The sequence below is a fragment of the Phyllostomus hastatus genome, unplaced genomic scaffold (assembly GCF_019186645.2).
Source record: "Phyllostomus hastatus isolate PE091 unplaced genomic scaffold, TTU_PhHast_1.1 phas_contig_36, whole genome shotgun sequence".
In the NCBI taxonomy this organism is placed as follows: domain Eukaryota; kingdom Metazoa; phylum Chordata; class Mammalia; order Chiroptera; family Phyllostomidae; genus Phyllostomus; species Phyllostomus hastatus.
Genome location: NW_025333862.1, coordinates 5,156,641 through 5,180,272, shown reverse-complemented (window position 1 = coordinate 5,180,272; position 23,632 = coordinate 5,156,641). Strand labels below are relative to the sequence as shown.

The window sequence follows — 23,632 nt, the reverse complement described above, 5'->3', positions numbered from 1 at the left end:
TCGGCTCCCAGGGAAGGTATCTGAGGCCGAGACTCCTTCAGTGACCCTCAGCCTGTGCAGTTCTGCAAGATCCACCTTAGGCATCCTTCTGTGAAGGTTCCTCAGCACTTGAAGAGGCTGGGGTCAGGAAGCAGGAGCAGTCATGATTGCCCCGGGTCAGTCCCTTGTTGGGTTTCAGGCACCAGGCTCAAGTCCTGCAGAATGTCCTTCGAGTCCTACAGAAGGTCCTCTCCCTTGCCCCCTAAACCTATGAGGCACATGTCATTTGCTGTCCTACTGGCCGATGAGGTGACTGGTGTGAGCACAGTTGGAACCTTGTCTAGGGAGAGGGGCAGCGCTGAGAGAGCAAGTCTGCCGGCTCCAATGCCCATGCCCTAAGTATCTTGGAGTCTGGAGTTTCCCACTGCTGGGGAAGTTAAGCCTGCCGTGAGGATCCTTGCAGTGCCCCAGTGGTAGCTCCTCTCTTCTCCCACTCTGTGGCCCCAGGTCTCTTCTCCTCCCCTCTGTCTCTCCCCACCCTGGAATTGGCTCAGAATAGCCTGGATGGCAGGGTGAAATCACCTCCCTCTGCCCGTGCTTTACTGAGGAATCCGGTGTTTGCTCATGCTGCACCTGCTGCAGCTCCAGTGTCCACACGGCTGGGAGGGAGTGCCAGCTCTGCACGGGCCCAGGAAATGTGCCAGCTCCTGGCCAGCAACCTGCCCAGGTGCTGCTGCTGCTATGGCAGAGCATCATGTCCAGGAAGAGGTAACTTCTAAGCTGCCCCCACCCTGGGCAGGTTGAGACTGCAGGGCATGTGGGCCTGGCTGAGCCCTCTAAACCCTCCGTGTGGGGCCAGGGCAGCAGCACAGATGCCCTGGGAGGAGCCTGCCTCTGGGCCCTGCAGTCTATGGATGATGGTCCCCCACAGAGGAGGCCACCCTGTGAACCCCTGGCAGGAGAGGGAGGCAGGTCCAGAGTGGAGGCAACTCACCCCCTTTTTACAGAGGGTAGAGGCTCCAACACAAACAAAGAAGCATCATGGACTATCAGAGGAAAAACCCAAACTCTCAGTTGTAGGAGACGGGGATTTACTAGATATCACGTTGTCTCAATGAGGCTGACACAGGCCTGTTCATCCTTTCTGTAGAGATGCCTCTGGAGTTGAAGCTGATCTTAGCTCTCTTCTTGGACTGTTTGCTTTGCGGCCTCAGGATGTGCTGAGAATGACGTCTACCCTCCCTCCTCCCACCTCCCTTTCAGTGTGGACCATGGCTGGCAGTGACATTAAGAGCCAGTGCAGTGAAGGCACCTGACCTTGGGGAAGAATGTGGAAAATGCCTGCAGCTTGGAGCAGCTCACCCCCACCTGGGGCCCAGGAATGTGGGCTTCTGGCCCAGCAGCGCCCTCCTCCCAGTCCCTCCCAGGGAGATGTGCATGCGGTTGGAAGAGAAGGGGGGTAACACCGTTGGAAGGCCCCATGAGGTCACCTGGCGAAACTCCCCAGTTACAACAGGCAGAGGCAGCTGTAAGCATTGCCTGCCTCATGGTACCAGCACAGCGCCCTTTCTGGTCTTGTCAGGGCCCCTGACTCCCAGAGTCCTCTCAAGCCTGAGGTCATGGACACAGCTAAACTTTTGACTTCTCAGACCTATAGAACCACAGAATGTCAGAGCCCTTTGAAATTAGCAGCTGCTGCATCTGTCCCATTTTACAGATGTGGAAACTGAGTCCCAGGGAAGAATGGGAGTTGGCCACAGGTGCACACACTAATTGCAGGCCAGGACTTTGGTGAAGGTGCTTTCCGCACCTGCTCCTGCTTCCATAGTGCTGGAGGCCAGCATTGCCTTCTCCCATTAGGGAGATTCAGGTGACCCCCTAAGCTCCCACAGGGTTCTTGCTGGACATCCAGTGCCTTCTGTAGGTGTCCTTAACTGCCAAGGAGTGGGAGGTGCAGCCACATTGGGCCTGGCCTCTATACTCAAGGCGATGCTCTAGCTCCTGGTGATCTGTGCTCTGCGTGGACAGCATTGATAAGGCCAAACTAACTCTAACAGAAGCCTCTTGGGGACTGAACCCTAAGAAAGACTTAAGGGCTCTGCTGCCCTCTCGTGGTCACCTCTGGGTATGACTGTTGTCATCCAAGCCTCTGGCAGCTTATCTTCTCCAAGCTAGGGAAACCTCCCTTCCCTCCGCCCCCTTCCTTCCTTCCTTCCAGAAAGCACTCCAAGATGGCTGGATGGGGTGTCATCTCACCTCCCTCTCACCTAGGCCAAAGCCTTGGCTGAACAAAGCAGATGGGAAGGCTAGGAAAGCCCTTGTTCGATGTCAGGTCCTAGAGGAAGAAGGCCTCAGGCCGGCAGGCGAGGTCCCGTTCGTCACCCAGAGCCCTGGAGTGTGGAGAGGCGTGTGGCTTCCATGGAGACAGCCTAATCATTCAGCATTAGACAGGATGATTGAAAATTTAGAGGATATTTATTTCTCGGGAAGGTCCACAACAGCTGGAAGCCACTCCCCTCCCCTGTCCTGGGGGATTTCTCTCTCCTTTTCTGAGAAATCCCCTCTCTTCTCGGAAGTGCTAATGGGGAGGCTGGGATGTGAACAGAAACCATACACAACACTCTAGAGCCTTAAAAAAATAAAGCAATAAACCACCTCTTCCACACAAACACACACATACAAAATAAATAGACACGAGAGAGAAGCTTCGCTCCTCCCATCCTGGCTCAAGGCTGCTCCGGAGAGGGGCTGCAGGGCTTTGCCCCGCTTTGATCTCCCGGCCAGGATCCCCGGGAAGCTGATGGATGGAAGTGCCCGGCAGCCCAGAACAAGCCCTGGCTTCAGAGCGAGGAAAGGGGCCGACCTCTCCCTGGAGCTCAGCAGGGACTAGGTACGCCTGAACAAATAAATAAATAGAGCCCAAGTGCTCCCAGAGGCCTAAGGGCTTGGGCGGAGGCTCAGGGCCCCTGGGCCTGTTTCCCTGAAAAGAGCAGATCCAGTGACAGGCAGAAAGAACAACAGGGAAAACGCAGGTCCAAAGCCACACCCACCTGACCTCCAGAGCCTGCATCCTTCGGCTCCCAAAAGGGCCCAGCCCAGAACCCTGCCTCAGACCAGCTCTGGAGGAAGGAGGGGTGGGCTGAGCCTTCCCTCTGGCCCAGCAGATGCTCTCCCCTCTCTCTGGGGCCGCAGAGCCTCCCACTGCCCTCCTCATCCTGACCATCTCCACAGCGGGGAGCCGTGGCTGCCACCAGGCGGGCTCTTCGCCGGAAAAACTGGGGCATGGCTCTCTCCTGCTCCTGTTCTCACTGACCTCCCCAACCGGCAGCATTCAAGTCAGCAGAGAGTTCTTGTGTGACTATAAATAATCAAAACAGTCCATCCTGGTGACCTCTGCTCCATCTGGCCACAGATGTCCCCACTGCCTCCAGCCAGGGCTGCCTTCGAAGGCTCCCTTCAGGCCAACAGGGAGAAGGTGTCGGATGGAAGCAAGAACAGAGAAGGGACCGGGGCCGCTGGAATGGACAGTTTGGGCAGGAAGCCAAACCAGACACGTGAAAAATCCAAGCGAGTAGGGAGTCCCCAGGTGCCTCCTAGAGAGGTGTGCCAGCTGGGGGCCAGGGGAGCACGGGGTGGGAACCAGCTAGCCCCTCAGCTGGGCAGCAGCACGTGCTCCAGGAGGTAGGTGAGGGAGTCCCAGTGCTTCCAGAGGAGGAAGAGCATGAGGACCAGGAGGGCGGTGCTGGTGATGCGCAGGCGCGTCTTCATGAGGGGCGTGATGAAGTTGGCGATGGTGGACACAAACACCAGAAGCACGGCCATGAGCGCTAGGATCACGTTGATGAACTTGCCCAGCAGCGCCCTGGCGTTGGCATTCTCCACTCCCTCCAGCTGCACCACTTGCTGCTGCTGCTGCTGCAGCTCCAGCTTCGTGACCCGGGTCAGGCAGGACTCCACAGCCTCCTGCGGGGCAGAGGGGGGCATCGTGGGAAGGGGCCACGCACAGCACACCCCTGCCAAAGGCCAGGCAGGGATGGGCGGAGCATCTGCAGCTGGGGGCTGAGCCCTTACTTATGACTAGTTGGGGAGGCTGGTAGAAAAATGGAGACTTGATTGCCGTGGAAAGGGGAGGAGCTGACCCAACCCCAGCTTCCTCTGGAGGCACTTGGAAACTCCCACTAGTCATCGGCAAGGCTGCCATCAAAGGTCTGGGTGCACAGCAGCCCTCAGCAGTCAGTTCGCCTGTGCACAGGGCACACTCTCTGCCCCAGCCCTGCCTTGCTCCTCTCCCCACCCCACCCCATACCGTCCTCTTCATCCCTGGGTCCGTCTGCCCCAGCTGATGGAACCCGTCTGTGCCCATCACCCCCCACTTGGTGAATCCTCCCCCTCTGGCTGCTGGCAGCTCTATCAGCACATCTGGGACCTCCCCAGGCTGGGGCCCTGGGTGCACCTGGATGTCCCGAGCCCTCTCGTAGGACTGGTAGGCCACCTTCTCCTCCATGCTGGCCAGCTCCTGCTTCAGGTTGGTCATCTCGTTCTGGTGAAGCTCAGTCAGGTCGTTCAGTTGCTCCTCCAGCCGTTCGTACCTGGCAGAGGGAGAAGGCGTGACACCAGCCCTGGCTCCGGAGCCCCACTTCTCTCCCCAGGATCAGCTCCATCCATTCTCAACAATGACGCAACCAGCCCCGCCCCAGATGTAACACTACGACAGTGAAAGGCACTGCATCCACAGCACGTCTTAGCGGGTGCTGCGCTGAGTGCTCCACCCAGGTTATCTCGCAGGATCATCCCCAAAACCCCACAAGGTGAGCACTAGTCACCCCCATTTTACAGATGAGAAAGCGGAGGCACAGAGAGGTTAAGGCATTTGCCTTGAACCCAGATGCTCTCCTGGCTACCAGGCACACAGGGGTGTACAGTACTGTCCAAGCTCTGGAAGCACAAGCATTGAAAGACGACTCTTAGGTGGGGTGGGTAATTTTCAGGCAGGGGTCCCCTGCAGTTGTCTAAACTTTCTTCATAGATATAAACAAGAAAAAGTGCTAAGGATAAAACCTCTAAGAACTCAGGGAGCACGTGACAGTGCCACACTGAGGTGTGGAGCAGAAGAGTGGGGTGGGCAGAGGGGAGGAGGTGCCGGCTCGAGTCACAATGGCCATGACAGGTATTTATACCTTTAACTTCACACATTTGGTCTCATTTAATTCTCAGATGCTTTGAGTGGAGATTCACGTTATTCTCGCCTTACCGGTAAGGAAACCAGGTGCAGAGTGCAGTGAGGACTTTGCTCAAGGCAGAGAGTAGATAGTAGAGCTGGGATTTGAACCCAGGTAGCCTGACTCCGAGGAGAAGTTATGCAGCTGGTCCCTGCCTCAGTTTCCCCTTCTGCACACTGACCACATACGCCTCAAGTAAGGACACTCACAGCCCCTGAGACAGGCGGAGGCTTCCTTCCAGAGGGTCTGCCCACCCACCTCCCAGCTGCTCGGACCAGTCTGCAGGAAGGCTCCTCAGCACCTCTCCCTGGTCCCTCCCAGCAGCCCAGGACCCTTCAGATGCTCTTCCACCTGCCTCCGCAACCCTGCGTCTGAAACCTGGCGCTCGCCACCTCACACCCGGGCTCGCTGGGCCGTGGTGAGGGTGGAGGAGGCACCTACCTGTAGCGCTCCTCCTGCAGGCACTGGGTCATGTAGGTATAGTCCCTTTGCAGCTGAGCCTTCAGGTCCTCCATTGAGTCCTCCAGGTGAGACTGACCCTCCTTGATCTCCCGCAGCTCTTCCAGCAGAGCATCCAGGTTTCCGGGGGCCCCATACAGCGTGTTCGACTTGGGGCTCCCCAGCGCCCCAGCCGGCCCAGCCCCAGAGTTGCTGCCAGCCCCGGCCGAGCTGGCGCTGGCGCTGGAGCACTCGTCATCGCTGCCATACTTGGGGCTGGACACGAGTGTGGCACTGCCACTCAGCGCCCGGGCTGCCTCCTCGGGGGGCCCATCCTCCAGAGGGTCCTTCAGGTGGGCAATGTTGTCGGCGCTGCCAAACTTGTTGCGGATCAGGCTGGCAAACTCCCGGGGCTTGGACACCACGGCGGTGTGGGTGGCCTGCGAGAGGCCGGAGAGGCTGCCCTTGACGCCCTCCACCACGCCGCCCCCGAAGCCACTGATGCCCGCGCGCACGTTGGCGCCCACGTCCTTCAGCCCCTGCTGCATGTCCCGCAGCACGTCCTTGGGCTGCCGCGAGGGCCCGTTCTGCTCGATCTCCCGCAGGCGCCGGCGGTAGTGCTCCAGCTTCTTGTGCAGCTGGGCGATGGTCTGGGCGGACTTCTGGTTCTTCTTCTCGAACACCTGCTTGATGCGCGACACCTGCTGCTTGTCCGCGTTGTTGGCCAGCTTCAGGTACTCGGCCACGTTGTCGTCCCGTGCCTCCTGCTCGATCTTGATCTGCTCCGTGATCTTCAGAATCTTCTGGTGCAGGTGGTCGATGGCGGCCTTGGTCCGCTGAGGGTCTGGGGTCCCATCCGGCACATCCAGGCTGATGGGGATGTCAGCGTCACCATGGCCAGGACCGCTGGGGAGGCTCAGGGCCACGAGGTCCCCCTTATCCACCTAGGGAAGAAGGCGGTAGAGGAAGCCTGGGTAAATCCCGAAACCACGCGAGGGAGCCAGGGTTCCCTCGGGGGCCCCTGACACCCCTGGACTGGGTTTCTCTACCTAGAAAATGGATGCAGATGAGTAGAAAACTTCAGAAAGAGCATTCAAAAGAATAACAACGACCACAACAGCATTCCCTTACAGCCGCCCCCTGTCGCCTCACTGACCCCCACACCCCACTTCCAGCCTCCAGGCGGCTCTGCTCCTCCTGCAGGCCAGAGAGTTCAAGCACGTTGCTCTGGGGCACACAGCTGCGAGAGGACGGAACCCCGGCCCAGAGCTCCTGCTGCCCCGCCCCACAGACCAAGCAGGCCTGAGACTTCATCGGAGTCACGGGGCCGGTTTCTCACACAATGTCCCTCCGGACCAGCCTCCCTGCTGGCCGCTGCCTTGAGCAGGCCTCTCCCTCAGAACCAACCGTTCTGAGCCAGCACAGGACCCCCCTCAGAACCCCAGGGCCAGCACAGGAAGCCCCCTCCCTACCCCGTGCTCCTCTAATACAACTCTGTGGGCCACCCCGCCTCTGCTGACACCCCTCCCAGCCCCCCTTACCTTCCAGCTCTCTGGAGTTGTCAGCAACCTCTTCCGCTTCATGATGGCGGGAGCAACCGCCCCTGCCCCGTCTGTCTCCCAGAACCAGGACAGGCACACCCCCCCACCCGCCCCGATGGCCAGGGCCCTGAGACTCAGGTCCCAGAAGTAGCCCACAGGCTAAGGGAAGCCGGCACCAGTCGGGGGGGCCAGGGGGGCCAGGGGGACCAGCTGCCCTGCTGGGGAGGAGGTGAATGCGCAGGAAAGAGATGACAGTCCCTTTTCCTCGCCGGAAGGCCAGCAGGCTTCCCAAGCACATCAGGGTGGCAGGGAGAAAAAAGAGAGACTGATAAAGGAGGTAGGGTGGGGGAAAGGGGAAGGTCCCCGAAGACAGGAAGGACGGAAAGGCAGGTCAGGTGAAAGCAGGTGGGCTGGGAGCCCCGTTCTCCCAGGGCCGTGCCCCCCAGTGCATTGGAGGGTCTCGTTGCATAGCCGAGTCCCCAGTGTCTTATCGCCATGCAACAGCGGAAACAGCAGGAAATGGCTCAACCCCAAGTATTTTTACACTCCGCACAGCCCAGTGTGGCCGGGTCAGATCATCGCTCTTCGGGTGCAGGGGGGTGGGGGCAGGGCGAGTGGCCCAGTCACGCACACCAAGGCTGGAAGCAGCCGAGGTCAAAGGCATCAGAAAATACTGTTCAGCAACAGCCCCACCAAACTCCGGGCAGCTCCGCGTGGGCTTCCTCGGAGGCCTTTCCAGGTCATGCTGTCCTCCCCGGCGACACAGGGACAATCACATCTACTCCCAGGGCTGCGGTGAGGTCGCCGGATGAGCCTGAGCAGACCCTGTGCTGTGTGCAGGGCATGTGGGAGGCACTCCCAGCTGTCTGGGTCTGGGCCGCGAGACTCTTCGTCGCGGGGGTAAAATTTATTTGAGACATTATACCCACAAATTTACTCCATATTGATGCTGTAATATAGATATTGAACTACACAAAATTAACTTCTATGTGCAGCACGTAGTTTCACAATTAAGGAACTTGACCTTTTATAAGGCTGCTGCACTGTCCAAAGAGACTCAACTCTTCCCCTGCCCGCCCTCCCCACGCCCCCCAGCAGGGCAAGAACACCCAGTAGATGGGTCTGGGCCGGCTGCATCGGAGAACTGGGTTGGAGAACTAAGGAGGCGTGGACTGGAAAATGCCATGAAAAGTGGAAGAGCTTCCAGACGACGAGGGAGTGCGGAACAGCTCCGTGCTGCCAGACGGAAGCTTCCCCCAGGCCTGGAGTCCATTGAGCCTCAAAGGGGAAAAGCGGAGTCACAGCTGGCTGTGAGAGCCCCGTGGACGAGAGGCGGACAGACACTGGGAAACCCAGCTGGGGCCTGACAGTGGGCTGCAGGGGCCTGGGTCCTCCACGGCGCCCCGCCTGCCCCCTTCTCTGCCCTGGGCCCAGGCTTAAGCCTGGGGGTCCTGCAGCAGGACACCGGCCCCTCACTGCCCCTCCACTGAGGCCTGCCATGCCTGAGTCCACTAGCACCTCCAGTCACAGAACACCCCCGTCACGGTCCTTGCCGCGGAGGAAGGCGGCATGCAGGAGGGGGGGGGTTCGCCCTGCCCTGCCCTGCCCTGCCCTCGGCAGGCACCCCCAGCAGCAGTGTCCTTTCAGGACTGAAGGGGGATGGGGTGGCTGAGGGAAAGAGAGCCACGGAGCTGGCAGGAGACAGGCGGAGGTACAAGGAGGGAAGACGCTTCCACTAAGGGAGGCCAGTGAGAACAGGACAAGAACGAGACAGCTGTGGAGAGGGATGGAGCAAACCGCGTGTGAGAGAAGGAGGCAGAGATCTGCAGCAGCAGCAGCAGCGAGCCTCGGGCCCCACTCTGGAAACGGGAAGGGCCTTGAACCTGGAGTCGGGCACCGGCACGGAGTCCTGGCTGTCGCTCGCCAGCTGTGTGTCCTGGGATGTGTCAGTAACTTTTCTGGGACCCAGTTTTCTCATCTAGAAGAGGGGTGTGATTCTATCTGCATCAGAGGGCTGTCCCGAGGGTGACACAGGACAGGCGTGTGAGGCAACAAGGACAGCACAACCTCAGGGCATGCAGAAGTGCTCACAACCAGGTGTGAGTAAATTAAGTGATACTCCATGTGCACTAGAATGGCTGTAATTCTGAAAAGGAGGGGAACTGTCGGCGAGGCTGTGGAGAATTAGAACCCTCAGGGTGGGAATGCAAAGTGGTGCAGCTGCCGTGGAAAACAGCCCAGCGATTCCTCAGAAGTTAAACGTAGAATCACCGCACGACCAGCCATTCCTCGCCCAGGTGCAGACCCAGAGAACTGAAAACCGGTGTTCACGTAACTGCATACACACACGTGCTCACAACAGCCGTTGCTCACAACAGTCAGGGGGCGGACACAACTCAAACACCCTTAGTTAGTGGATGAGCAAACAAAGCTGGTCGTCCCACTCACAGGGACGCTATTGGCCATAAAAGGAGTGGATGCTGCAACATGGCAAACCCCAAGGACATCGCACCAGGTGACAGCGCCAGACACGAAAGGTCGGATGTTGAGTGACTCCATTTGTACGAAACGTCCAGAACAGGTAAATCCACGGACACAGAGGGCAGAGCAGGGGATGCCAGGGCCAGGGGAGGGAGACAGCGGAGTGACTGCTCAGTGGGCACAGGCTCCCTCTGGGGGGGTGACAGGGTCCCGGAGCCCAAGGCGAGGGCCGCACACCCTGGGTGTGCAGGAGGGCCCAACCTGCTGGCCCAAGCCCAGTGTCCCACCGTGGAGTGGTCTGCGGGACGGCAGCTGGCCTTCATCTTACAGCCACGTTTTCGCCAGAGCATAAGTTCGGGTCTAAAATGTTCTGGGAGACTAGTGAGAACAGCAGTGTTGATCACTCGACCCCCCAGTCACCAGCAGGTGAAACTCCTGGGGTCCCCCAGCCAGAGCATGGAAGTGGGTAGGCCACAGGGGCAGCGTGCTCCCCTCTCAAACCGTCACAGCCTCACAGGGCCCAGGCCACCTGGCCTTCTGTCCATGCCCAGCCACCAGCACCACACCTGGAGCCGTGGCCCCAGCACTGTGGCCCCTCGCGCCACTCTCCTGGCCTGAGAGGGGCTGGACTCTCCACTGGTACCTGGCCCCTGTGCCCGGGCTGGGCAACTTCTAAGAGGAGATCGTGGAGGGAGGGCCATGCCTCTTCTACCAGCGCCTTCCACGCCAGGCAGTTAGGGAGGCCATGTCACGCTCCCTGTGCAGCGTGCCCACCAGCCAGGGCTGGGATCAAAGACCTTGTTCTAACAGAGGCTCAGCTCCAAGCTGATGAATGTTCTGGAAGGGCCAGAACTGGGATGCTGTCTTAAGTGTCCAGGGCCCAACTTCCCCTTTTACTCTTCCTGCCCCAGGGAGACCTGCCACAGCCCAGCACCCCTCCACGTAGCCTCCCAGGCCCTGGACTCTCCACCCCACCCTCCTCTTGCAGCAACTCAAAGCAGAGCCAGATCAGGTACTCGGCCAGATCAGAGGGGCTCCCCAGCCCTGACTCCTAAGCCTCTGCCTCCTCCCGGGCCTGAGCTCACATCCACGTGTTAACCCAGCCCAGATACAGGACCTCGGCTCGTACTCTGAACACTAGCCCAGCAGCCTGCGTCCCTGAGGCTAGCAGTACACATACTGCAGGCAGAAAGCATCCAGGCCCCCCTGGCACTGTGTGAGAGAGGGAAGGGGCCCTGACCGGAGTGTGCTCCACACCCATGCTCCCTGGTGCCCAAGGGACTGCGGGGGGCTCCTAGACGGACCCCTCTCCCCTAGGGACAGGCAGCACCTCCCTGGGTTTACCAAGCGCTCCTGTTAGGGCTCCCAGAGCTGGTTGACACAGAGATGGGGCCTTCCTGCCCTAGCCATCTGCTCAGGGGTTGCAGAGGCAGCACTAAAGAAGGTCCCCCTTACACACACAAGCTCTGGGACTCCTGAGTCTCCCCTGTAGGACAGCAGGGCAGCCCTGTATTCAGGAACAAGGTGGCCCTCAGGTCCCCTCCCAGGGTGGGGAACTAGGGGTCAGGTGTCAAGCCTGCCTTGCCTGTGGGTCTGGCCAAGCCAGTGGAGGTCCATGCAGATACTGCCCTGGACAGGGCCTGGGCTTCCGGAACCTAAAGGCCCAGCAGGTGAGTTGTGCTGGGAGCTGTCAGTCCCAGGTGACAGCAAGATGCTTGTGTCTGCTGACTTCTGGCTTGAGCTTCTGATCTGGGCACCCTTCTTGGGACGGAGAGCACCCTTTTTCTGTGAGTTCCCAGAGGGAAAGGGAGGTCAGCCAGGCCAGATGGGGAGGAAAAGCCATGGCCAGCTAAGATCCTTCCACACAGAGAGGCAGCTGGGAGCGAGGCAGCCTGATATCTCCCATGCCAACCTGGCACTGCAGCCGGAGAACCACCCCAGCTCTCCGTTCCTGGCATCAGGGGCTGCCCAGTCCCCCAAACCAGCGGCACAGCTGCTGGGTGGGCTGCTCTCTCTCTTCCTGGTGGAGACACTCAGGCGTCACAGCTGACCCGAGCACCGCCAGGCGAGGAAGGTGTGGGGGAGGGCGCCAGCCCACCCAACCCAGTGGTTCCACCGGTCCTGGGAGCCTAAGCGGCTTTTCTGCAGAGGCTGGGAGGCGAAGGCTTAGACAACAGCGTGCACTCGGGGCAGTATGTGTGTAGACTTGGGTCTGCTCCCGGGGCGAAGCAGAGTGAAGAACTCCTGCAGGACGCCCTAGCCACCACAAGGAGGACTCGAGGGGCAGGTGCACAAGGTTCCTGGCTCTCCCGTGGCTAACGCCCTCAGTGGTTCACCAGCAATCACGCCCTTACACAGATTTTGAGGTACAGAGTGGAGGAAACACATTCACGCATCCTGTTAGGATCTCAGGAAGGCTGGCCATTGGCTGAGGCTTTAATCAGCCTCCTCCTGCAGCCCGCGAGCGCTCCCTCCCACCCTAGCCCTGCACAGGCTGCTCTTTCTTCCTAGGGAGCGACACTCCTCTCATCTGGCCCTCAGCTTCCAGGCCTTCCACCAGAGGTCCACCCCTGGGTTCTACTCAAAATCGCACCCTCCCCCCAGCTGCCTCATTTCTACCCTGCTGACAACAGCACCCTTTCGTCCACACAAATGGCTTACAGTCCCCTCTGTCTCCTCACACCCACAGACCCCTGATCAGGCCCCCAGAGTGGCCCCCCAACCCTGGGGCCTCCTCTGAATTCTCCAAAAGTCCCAAGAGCCCTGCACTTTGCTCCTTTTGGACTCTCCCACTGCCCACCTGGGGTCTGTGCTCACTGGACCATCACACTCCCCTCTCGCTGAAAACTGTGTTTCTCTCTGGAGACAGAAACAACCACAACTGGGAACACCCCTTCTATTTAACATCCGGTCAGCTCCTCCTGCACCAGGTGGAGTGACTCATGGCTACTGGTTTCTGGAAGCACCTGTGCCAGGATTCTCTCACCTCTTGCACAAAGCCCCCTTGCCCGACCCCAGAGACCCTCCCAAGCACTGGTCAGCCTATGCCTCCTCCCTCATCCCTTCCACAGAGTTCTCTACAACAGAGAGGGGAGAGGGCTGCACCCTAAGAGACCAGGGGGAGAGCACAGCCCACCGGACAGACACTCTGCAGAAGCGGCTCTCTCCCCGCACCCCAACCACACCTGTGAGCTTCTCTCCTTCCACCCTCAGGGGCCGCACCTGTGTGAGTACCGTTTCCCGAAGCTGTGCTGGTGACGGGGTGCCAGGGGCTCTGGGGCCCCAGCTTTCTGCAGGCTGTGCCAGGGCCCAGGGGTCATAGTCCCTGGGCAGCACTGGGCTTGCCGAGGGAAGCCGGGGTCTGCGAGCCGGGGTGCCAGAGCTCCCAGGCTCTGCCGCCGCCATCTCCAGCCTGAGGCTCAGCCCGGGATTAGGGCGGATTGCTTGGGGAGATTTCCCCCTTCCCTGGGGCCTGTGCCGTGCCTTCCCATCTGGGAGGAGACAAAGGGGTTCACCAATTGGGTAGACCAAGCTCTGACGAGGTGCTGCCCAGCCCGCCTTGCCCGTCCCTGAGTCCAGCCATTGCCACTGTGAATTCAGTGTACAGGAGGACATCCAGGTGGAACAGGAAGCAGCTCTAGTACATGTGCACCTGCATCATTCACCCTCCCAAACGGGTACTCTGCCTGTCCCCTCCCGGGGTGCAAGCCTAGAAATACCTCCCACCGCCATAGCCCCTCTGACAGAGGCACAGGCCCACCGGCTCCCTTCTTCAGCCTCCTGATAGAACTAGGCCTGCCGGCCAGGCTCCCAGGACTGAGGGCTCTCCGGTGCCCCAAGGGCTGGAGCCTCCTCACACAGCCAGCTCAGGGGGAGTCCTCTCCCTCTCCCGCTGCTGCCTGGCCCACTGGTCTGAGGCACTGCTGCTCTCCAGGCACCCTCCCTCTGCAGTAGCCAGACGGCAGCCTGCCTCGTCCCTCTGCCCCGAGAGCCTCCCCTGGAAATCCACTCTGCTCTGGACACCACTGCAGCTACTTCTCCGCAAGCTTCTGCTTCCCATTCCCTGCCCTACCCCCACCCCATTGCCCTGGAAAAACACTCGAGATAAAACTGAACTGTGAACTCACAGCAGCCTCTTCCTCCTTGGCCTTCATCTTGACAGTCCCAGCAGGCAATCCTGGGAGTGTCCAGCAGAGGGGGTCAGAGGCTCACAGTCGAGGAGAGCAAGCTGTGAGGAGGGTGGTGGGGAGGCCACCGCGCTCAGGGCTCTCTGCTGAGTCTCTCTAAGGGCAGCTTCGCTGGGCCGAGTCACTAGTCAAAGAAGACATGGATTCTGCACCCACCTGAGCCTGGTGAGGGACTCGGTTAAATACTGCGGGTCAACACGGATCATGCTGACGGGTGGCCCCAGTCTCAAGAAGGTGTGGGGAGATAAGACAGGCCCAGCGCTATCTCTGGGGCCCAGAGCCAGGCCCTGCAGTCAGAACGCCAGAAGTAGGAGTGCCCACACCCGCGGCTTGCGGAAACCTTACAAATATTTGTGGCGGCGGGTGACTTGGGGTTTGTGAGGACAGGAGCCTTGCAAAAGCAAAAGCAACACGCAGGCTCGTTTCTGGGGCCAGCTGACATGTGGGGTCAGGGAGCGCCTCCGGCAGCCCCTCTGTCTACCGAGATGATCTCCCTCGGTTTTCACTGGAGGCTTTGGCACTGAGCACGGGTCCTCTTACGCTATGGTTATATATACATAGGTCTTGGGTCTTGCTGTCCCTAGGAGGGCAGGGACCAGATCTGAAATATGTCCCGACCCTTCCCTGTGCCTAGCATAAGACTGACCCTCCCTCAGCATCTGTGTCTTCGAAACGACTGCATGATCATCTCGCTGAGCTGCAGCGGGAGACAGTCCCGCTCTGCAGTGGCAACGAGACGGCCAGGCCTCTCACTCTCACGACCGTGCCCCTGCCCCCTCCTCTCTAGGTGCCACCAAGCTAGGGTTTGTGACCTTTCCTTACAACCCAGAAAAGAGAAGAGGGAGAAGGCAGTGGCAGCAGGAGACTAGGGTGGGAGGGGCTGAGGGAGCTGAGCCTGGGGCTCTCTCACGACACCTCGGAGGTCTCACTCCCCAGGCTGCCGCGGACCCTACAGGCTCAGAAGCACCCGAAGGAGCTTTCTACAAGGTCACACTGTACCGCCATAGTCGGCTAAGAGGAAAGGAACGAACAGGAACCAGGGGGACGCCTGCCAGGCAAGCCAGCAGGAGAGATCCCTTTTCCTCTTGAGTCTGTTCTTGTCTCTGCGTGTAAGAAATGTCCCCAAGTCTGCTTTCTGCTCTGGGGCGGCAGTGGGAGCGGGGACAGGAGCCCAAGGCCTCATGATGGGCAGGTGCTGCCAGCCCAGCGTCCGAGTCCCAGTTCCAGACTTGTTACGGGACCTGGTCAAGTCAGCACAGGCTCCGATGCTCAGTGTCCACCACAGTGGGGAGGAGTACCTGGGGACTGGGGAGCTTGGGAAGCCCTGGCTGGGGGTGGGAGTGCAGCAGGAGGGCACGTCCTTTCCTGGGTGCTGGCCGGGACTTCTGGTGGCACAGCGGAGGGCAGGGAGTCAGAAGGCTGCTGTCAAGTCCCCACCCTGTTACTCAGTAGCTATGTGACCTCATACAAGCTGTTTCTCAACTGCAAGAGGAGGCAGCAGCACCTACAAAGTGGCGGTGAAGGAAGAGGCTTCAGGGAGTGAGACCACCGCATTGGGAGATGGGGGAGAGTGGGAATGAGCTGAGCCCTGGAGACTCTTTCTGAAGCCCAGCCTCAGTTTGCAAGCCGCTTCCCGGCTGTAGCGAAACTGAAATGGGAACGTGACAAGTCACAGGTTTCACTGAAATAGACGGCTGGTCCTGAGGCTTCCTCGCTACCTGTGTACGCATGCGCCCCCACCCACCCCAGCACTGAGGCTTCCTCACCACCTGGGTACACATGCACCGCACCCCCCCACAACCCGCCCAAGCACAGTCATTTTAGAAGGTACCAGGAAGACTTTGCCTGCAACAGAAAAAGCCAGAGAAATGGCTGCCCTAGGGAGCACAGTTGAGAGTGGGGCTGGTGGCCGTGGGAAAGGCGGCAATGGGGACGAGAGCCACAGGCTCTGAAAGGGCAGGCACCACTGAGCAGCCGTCCTTTGGCAAAGGGGAGGTGCTGCTTCATGAGTGCCTTTACATGTCCTTCCTGGTGAGTCCTAGCCGTGCCCTGGCTCCCCTCCCACCTGCTCTGCAGCCTGGCGGGGAGGCAGGCGCCCCTTGGCCGGGGCGGGCAGTCACTGCCACCGCGCAGGCGCAGGCAGTGGGGCAGCGGCAGGTGTCTCTGGCCTCACTCTCCCCACTGTTGTGAGTTAGCCTGAGTCCGGGGGTGACAGATGGGCTTCTGCCGTCCTGGAGGGGCCCTGGCCAGAAGCCCGGGTCCTGCTCACGAGGCTGTCCTCTCCGCACGGCCAGCAGCTCCAGCCTGCTCTTTCACTGCGTTCCCTCAATCTAGTTCTCTCCTCCCCTTAATTTCCATGCCATACATCTTCTCTCTTCAATACTCTAAATATTAAATTTTTTCTTGTCTCTTCCTTTGCCCTTGTTATTGCTCTTCATTCCCCCACAACCCCCTCTCCTTTGTAAGTCTTCCTACTTACTTTTTTGTCTTAGGGGAAAAAAAACCCCCACGAACCACATATGCTGAAAGATGGGAAACCTGAGAAGTCATAGGCTTTAGGAGCAAAGATGAATGCTGAAAAGCAGCTAAATTTAGCAACTTAGAACACAGGGTGAGGCCTTAAAAAAAACTGGGCTCCGAATGCGCTGTGAAGATCTCCGCGTTAGGGTCCTCTGGGAAAGGCCTGCGCTCTCCAAGGCTCACCTCCTGGACTCAGGGTCTGGGAGGCGGCCAGTACTCAGAAGTCTCTCCCCTGACATTCACTTGTGGACCCAGCCAGCAAGTGCATTTTCTTAGAAACTCATGTCACCAAGGAGCAAGCCCTGCCTCCCTCGGGGGAAGTGCGGGAGGAAGACTCCTCTTCTTTAAGGTGAGCTAGAGAACCAAGGTGGGCACGTTTCCTAGGAGCACGTGGACAGGCCCGGCAGAAGGCGCTGGAGAAGCACCCAGAAAGGCCCCAGCAGACAGGCCACGGCGCAGCACCACATGCACACACCACGCCACCTTTCGGCTACTCCCAGGAGGGAGGAGGCCATCTCTGCCACCCGCTGGTCCTTTGCCCATCTAAGCCAGCGACACCCCTGTCCGGGGAGTCCTCCTCGGGCACAGTCGTGAGCCAGATGCTGGGCAGTGGAGAGAATCACGCAACTAGGTCACTTTTTTTAAAAAATCGAAATTGGTGCCAGGCAGGTAGGAAGGAAGGATGATGCCAAGACTTGCACAGCCACCCTGTTTTCCTGGGGGAGGGGATGTGAGGACAGGTCCAAGAGAAAGTGATGCAGAGAGAAGCCCTATCTTCTTCTGGGGGAATTTTTAGGAAACGGCACACCCTGCACTCCACCCCAGTCGCCAGGAATAACTCAGAAGGGTTCCTCACTGACAGCAGAGGACCAAAACACAGAACCCGTGGGGCGTCCTCCGGTCTCACAGGCTCCGCCATGGGCCAGCACGAGCGACCGCGGGAGAAGCGTGCGGGGGAGCGCTCTGCACGCCGCCCCGAGCTCTCCCGGGAAGGCTCAAACGGACACGACCTGTCCATCCGAGGGGCACGCCCACGTCGCCGCTGAGCCCCCTCAGAGTCATAGGACCCAGGTAATATTTGGGTGTGAAGCTGCCTGCCTTCTCAGGCAGGGCGGAAACCTTATATAATGAAGTTAACATTACAGAGCACTTGTCTTTCCAGGGCAGGGCTCGCCTTTCCAGCCGCCCCGGGCGGCCTCCTGCCACAGTATCACTTTGGATCCGAGTTAGCTTCTGCTGAGTGTGTTGAATTATTCACTAGCTATGGATGCTGGCCCAGACTCTGGGGTCCCAGTGGTGGGGCATCTGGAGAGATAGAAAAGGATACAGTGCTTATTCCCCAAACCCAGACTTGGACAAAGGTCGAGAAGGACAAAGGAGCAGGGGCACCTGAGTCAGCCTCTGCAGGAGGTGGGAAACGGGCTGGGAGCACCACAAACAGTTACACCAGCTGCTCGCAACAGCCCAGCACCTGTTGCTGGGGAAACAAGAGGGGTCGGAGGAGGCTACTGTTCTCAAAACTTCACTCCTTGCCTCTAACCCCCCACTGCAGAGCAGGGGAGCCCTTGTTCCCCAGGAGCCTAGAAGGAATGCAATAGGTGGTGTGCACTCACCACTGCCTCTATCTCAGGGCCCTCTGCCCCGAGGGATATAAATAGAGAAAGCCCAAACTGTGCCTTTGAAAAGAAAGAAGAGGCAGAAGCAGGGATCAGGTTCGTGATACTGTATTTCCATTGCCTCATCTGGCACTGGAGGGAGCGAGGCTCACGTTTCACGACTCAGGGATGTGCAGGATCGGGGAGGAATGTGCCTGGTAGCTGGGGACACCGGTGCCAGCTCCCGTGACCCGTGCCCACAGCGCCAGCGCCGGCTCCTTGCCGTCTGGAACCAGATGACAGAGCTCCTCTTGCTGTCGCCTGCTATCAGCTCTGGCATGGGGGCTGACACCTGAGCCTTCAGCGCAGTTTCCCCCCTGGGCAGCGCTGGGGCATGCTTGTCCGAGGGAGCCCAGGCTGAGGCTGAGGCTGAGGACACCGAGGGAGAAGTCTGGGGATCTGACTGGTGTCTCCCACTTGTGTCTGGGGGCATCATCTCAGCCCCCAGGGGCTGCAGAGAGCCACAGGGTCTCCCCCAGGGGTTGGGCCTGAGCTCAGAGACAAGTAGGTTGAGAATGCAGGACATCAGGTCTCAGCCAGGTAATTTGGATGTTATCTAACTGTACCCAGGGAATTCTGTACTATCAGCAGCCAGCGCTCATCTGGAGAGCACTGGGAACTTTCTATCTAGAAAGAAAGTCATGGCCCTGCCTGGTGTGGCTCAGTGGATTGAGTGCTGACCTGCGAACCAAAGGGTCGCTGGTTCCATTCCCACTCAAGGCACATGCCTGGGTTGTGGGCCAGGTTCCCAGTTGGGGGCGCACTAGAGACAACCACACACTGATATTTCTCTCCCTTTCTCCCTCACTTACCTTCTCTCTGAAAATAAAATCTTAAAAAAACACAACAACAACAATAAAAAAACAACAAAGAAAGGCATGGAAAATAAAAATTAAGAAAGGCATGGATGTCAGTGGGAAAAAGACAAATAAAGGCTAATGCCAGAGGCCAGTTACCTGCTGGGCAACTAACTGAGCCCCTGATCCTGTTCCAGAAGTCAGCAGGAAGCTGCTGCTTATGCTCTCTGGTGTCGGAGCTTTAGGCAAGGGGTAGAGTCCTCATTTTCTGGCCCCTCTCCTGATTGGGCAGGACTCCTAAAAGGCAAGAGCCTCCACCTGAATCTGTGCAATTCAAATCATACTAAAGGGAGAACCTTTTTTAAAAACTAAAGTGTAGCTGACATACAATGTTGTATGAGTTTCAGGTGTATAACATGATGATTCAATATTTATATGCCTTACAAGCGATCACCACGATCAGTGTACCCGTTTACCACCCTGCAAAGTTATCATGACTTTGTGGACTGTACTCCCTGGGCTGCATAGTATTTGGCTTGCCAGGTACCCTGAGACAGGCTGCTGTGGTGGGGCCTTCAGCACCCTGGGAAATAGGGGCTTTTAATCACCAGGGCAGGAAGGAAGAGTTCATGGCAAATCACAGAGCTGCCCTGCCTTGGCCTGGGAGGCTCTTCTGAGGCCACTGGGCTGGCTGCCTCTGGCCCCACTCTGCCTGAGGAACCTTTCCACGCAGGGAGGAAGAGAGACAGGAAGACAAGCTGCGATGCATGGAGCAGGAGGAGAGAAGGCAGCTGCGCTTCCCAGCAACTGGGTGTGAGTTCAGGCTGGCAGACGCGAGCAGGCACATGAGTGACTGTGAACGGGGCAGCGCACACGGCTCCAGAGGTGTGTGCACTTGGCGGGCAGGCCGAGCCACCCCTGGCCTCCCCCGCTGCCTTAGGGACATGGTTGGAAACCTCTCCCCGCAGAGCGGACCCCGCCCGACACTGAACCAGCAGGCTCCCAGACATAAATAAACCAGAGACCCTGGTGCCTGCCAAGGTCTGTCTTCCTGGAGAGAGCCTAGGGCAGAGGGCAGCCCCTCCCGGGCCAGCCCCTCGGAGAACACAGGGGAGCTTATTTGCGCCAGGGCAGAGAAGAAATCTTGTTGTGGGATAAATCTGGGGGAGGAGTGTCACAGGCTTCCAGAGTTTGCTCTGGTTTACACGATAAGCTGAACGCTACAGTTTTCCCCACCTGGGGCCTGGAGATAACACCTCCACGAGGCCACAGGGATGTGTCCAGTCATGACCTCATCTCTCCACCTCCTCACTGCTAGCACCTGGTCCTCCCTCCCACCCTGCCAGCCCTCAGAACTCTGGGGCAGCAGGCTGGCCTCCAAGGAATAGCCCTCCTGACACTGGGCCCCTCCATGCTGGTCTCCTGAGGCTGTCGGCTCCCACCCCACCCTGCTCCTCATCCTCGGAGGGGACCAAGGACCCTGCAGAGCAGGGGAGGGCAAGCAGGGCAAAGTCAGGGGCTCCTCAGCAGAGCGAGCTGTACAACCAGCACCTCTGTGCAATCTCTCTTCTCGGGGCACACCTCACACAGCCCAGAGCGGGCGGGAGGAGCATGGGGACAGCTGGGGAGAGGCTTTGAACCAGGCTGAGAGGGAAGCCCTGAGCCAGCCAGACTGGGAAGGGGCAGGAGGAAAGGGGGACACAGGCCACCGACCCACTCCCAGGTAATGAAGGCAGGACAGAAGAGTCACTCAGTTTTCCCGAGGCCTCTTCTTCTAGGAAGAGCTGCTCAGCGAAAAACAAAACAAAACAAAACAAAAGAGGGTGGGAATCATCTGCTGAGGAACCAGGCGGCCCACGTCCACCGTCACTGCACATGTTACCGAGCTTCCTGCTACAGCCTCCGGCTTTCCCGGCAGTTAGGGCCACACACTGATGGAGAGTCCCCAAGTCAGGTCTCCTGCCTTCTCTCTTCACCTGCCAGTGCCCCAGTGTGCCAACAAACGATGACTTTTTTTAAAGAAATATATTCTTATTTTTTTAAGATTTTATTTATTTATTTTTAGAGAGGAAAGGGAGGGAGAAAGAGAGAGAGAGAGAAACATCAATGTGCGGTTGCTGGGGGCCATGGCCTGCAACCCAGGCATGTACCCTGACTGGGAATCGAACCTGCGATGCTTTGGTTCGCAGCCTGCACTCAATCCACTGAGCTACGCCAGCCAGGGATGATGACGTTTTTTTTTCCACTTTACAGGTATAAGACAGAGTAGTTACCTTGCCCAGTGTCACATAACAGAAAGCAGAATGGTGAAGCTAAGATGACAACTTTTTTTGCTTTACCAGGAAGTCGTTTAAGGTGCAACCTCAAAGAGAGCTAACTGGGTTTGGAGGGAAGATATGACCAACAGACTCCACCACCGAGGCTGAACTGCTGCTGGAACTGAGGGCTGCTGCCTGGCCCTCTGGGGCACCCCAGCTCTCCTCAAGCTCCAGGTCCCCTACTTTCTTAGGCTGGAGGCAGGGTAAGTCTCTCCAGGACAGTTCAGGAACTTTAGCTGCCTCCAGGGTGTGTTGGTGACCCCACCCCTCCTCCCCCACAGGGCTCTGGTCCGAAAGCCAGCTGGTGCATCCTAAACAATGACAAGGGGTGTGTGTAGTGGGGGAGGCTCATGAATTAAAAATAGATGCTAGTAGTCATCAGGGAGCTTGCGGAGAGCATGTGGGGCTGTGTTTACTAGAGAGAAGAATACCTTCTATTCATGCCCAGAGACCAGGGTGGAACCACACAGCCTCTCACACCAACCCATGGCCTCTGGGTCTGGGGAAGTCAGCTGACAGAGCAGGCCCCTTCCCTGACCTGAAGTAGCCCCCTCCTCAGGACCCCAGGGCCACACCTGTCCCTGGGAGGACAGCCCCCCATTTAGAAAGCTGTGTAACTGAAGGGAAATGGCAGCCAAGAGATCAAGCCACCCTCCCTGGGCCGAGGCAAACCTGCTCCCTGTGGATCTTGCATAAAACGGTCTCTAGTGGTTTTGGCGACTTCAGATCTCAGTTTGATCCCGTGGATGCACTAGAAACAAGGGATCGAGTCTTCTCTCTGCCATGGACCAGCTGGGTGCCTTCAGACAGGCAGCCTCTTGATTCTTCCAAGCCTCAGTCTGTGCATCTGTGAAATGGAGGTCACACTACCTGCTCTGGCACCTCACAGAGATGTTATCAGGATTAACCAGGCAGCCCTGACTCATGTGGCTCAGGGAGCCGGGCGTCATCTGGTCGCCGGTGTGATTCCCAGTCAGGGCACACGCCTAGATTGCAGGCCAGGTCCCACACTGGGGCCTGCGAGAAGTATCAGATAGACATTTCTCTAGCATATGGATGTTTCTCTCCTGACCTTCCCCTCTCTCTAAAAGTAAATAAATAAAACCTTTGAGAAAAAAAAAAAATGAACCAGGCAGCACACTTAACCAAGCTTGGGAAGGGGAAGGTTCTAAATAAGGGTAGAAAACAATCACAGGAGCTCCGTCTCTCGTCGCCACCCTGAGCCCAGGGAGACGCCCCCCGTCAGCCGACCACGTCTCTGGGCCTGGTCTTGACCGGCAAGAAGAAACCCTGCCTGCCCTCTGGATATCTCCAGGGCAGCGCCAAGGCCAAATGTCAGCCGTGGAAAAGCCTCCGCAGCTGCCTGCCCCACCCCAGCCCCGGCCCCGGCATCCCCAGTCGACAAACATCTACAAGCTTTCCCAGCTTTCCGGGGTACCCACTGCCCACCAGTTCCGTCTGCTCCCGTGACGGAGACGACAAGGTTCACCTTCTCTCTCTTTGTGAAGTAACTGTAGTGCCAGAGACCTCCACTTACCAGGACTATTCTATTTTGATTTTTTACAGTATTCGCTGACTCAGCAGTGAGGGCTGGGCTGGGGGGGGGGCGCCTCAGAACGGGGGCCTGTAGAGGGTCGAGGGCTGTGCCGGCCCCCGGGAGTCTCCATCCATCCACAGGGCCATGTGGCCACGTTACCCTTCTGGGGATACACCCAGATCTCACTCTTGGAACGGACTTCTTCACAGTTGAAACTCTGCTTGCAAATGGTCCAGCACCATCATTTTAAATACTGTCTCCATACTCACAACTCCCAAATGTACGCCTCTAGACTGGATCTCTCCCCAAGACTCCAAAGTCATTCATCCGACTGCTTAGCATTTCCATGTGGGTGTTTAATAGTCACCTCAAATGGAACATGTCTCATACCTGCTCCTATTTCTATCCCCACAGCACTTGCCAAATAAATATCTGTTCCACTTGCTCTTTTCCCCCAACTCAGTTAATGGCAATTTTTCTTCTTTGCAGCTGCCAGGCCAAAAACATGTACAGGCCATCTTTGCCTGCTCCCCATCATGCCCCATATCTGTCAGAAGTGGAGGTAGCTCAGTCTCTGAAGCAAATCCAGGAGGCAGCCACTTCCCCTTACCTCCAGCACTCCCACCTGCTGCAAACTGCCGCCACCCCGCCCCTGGCACATGCCAACAGCTCTCCAGCTGGGCTCCATGCTCACCCCCTCCCACCCCCATGCCCCCACCCCACCCCACTCACAGCCGGTTCTCCTGCAGCAGCCACAGAGGTCTCTTAAAAGGGGTCACTCATCTGCATAAAACCTTTGAAGGACCTCCTGTCTCACTTGAGAAAAAAAAAACAAAAGCCCTTTTCCTGGCCCACCAGGCCGTAAGTGATCTGCAGCCCTCCCTGTCTGCCACCCAAACCCAAACTGCCTCAGCCCACTGTCACTGGCCTCTCTCCTCTCCAGACTAGCTACACAGGCTT

At 58.3% G+C, this 23,632-nt stretch overlaps 1 protein-coding gene across 4 annotated transcripts in view; it reads right to left on the bottom strand.

The window, feature by feature from the left end:
• Positions 1–2,453: 2,453 nt before the first annotated feature.
• Positions 2,454–23,632, bottom strand: part of TMCC2 (transmembrane and coiled-coil domain family 2) — a 34,969-nt gene continuing 13,790 nt past the window's right edge. For 2 of the 4 annotated variants that reach the window (XM_045841537.1, XM_045841538.1), the window contains exons 3-5: positions 5,640–6,580; positions 4,433–4,568; positions 2,454–3,942 (exon numbers count right to left, since the gene is read on the bottom strand). In XM_045841537.1, coding sequence (XP_045697493.1) covers positions 3,631–3,942; positions 4,433–4,568; positions 5,640–6,580 — 1,389 coding nt within the window. In that variant the 3' untranslated portion in view covers positions 2,454–3,630. Of the gene's footprint in view, positions 3,943–4,432; positions 4,569–5,639; positions 6,581–12,880; positions 13,070–13,785; positions 13,963–23,632 lie in introns of those variants that run through there. The other 2 variants (XM_045841541.1, XM_045841540.1) reach the window with 2 other exon arrangements.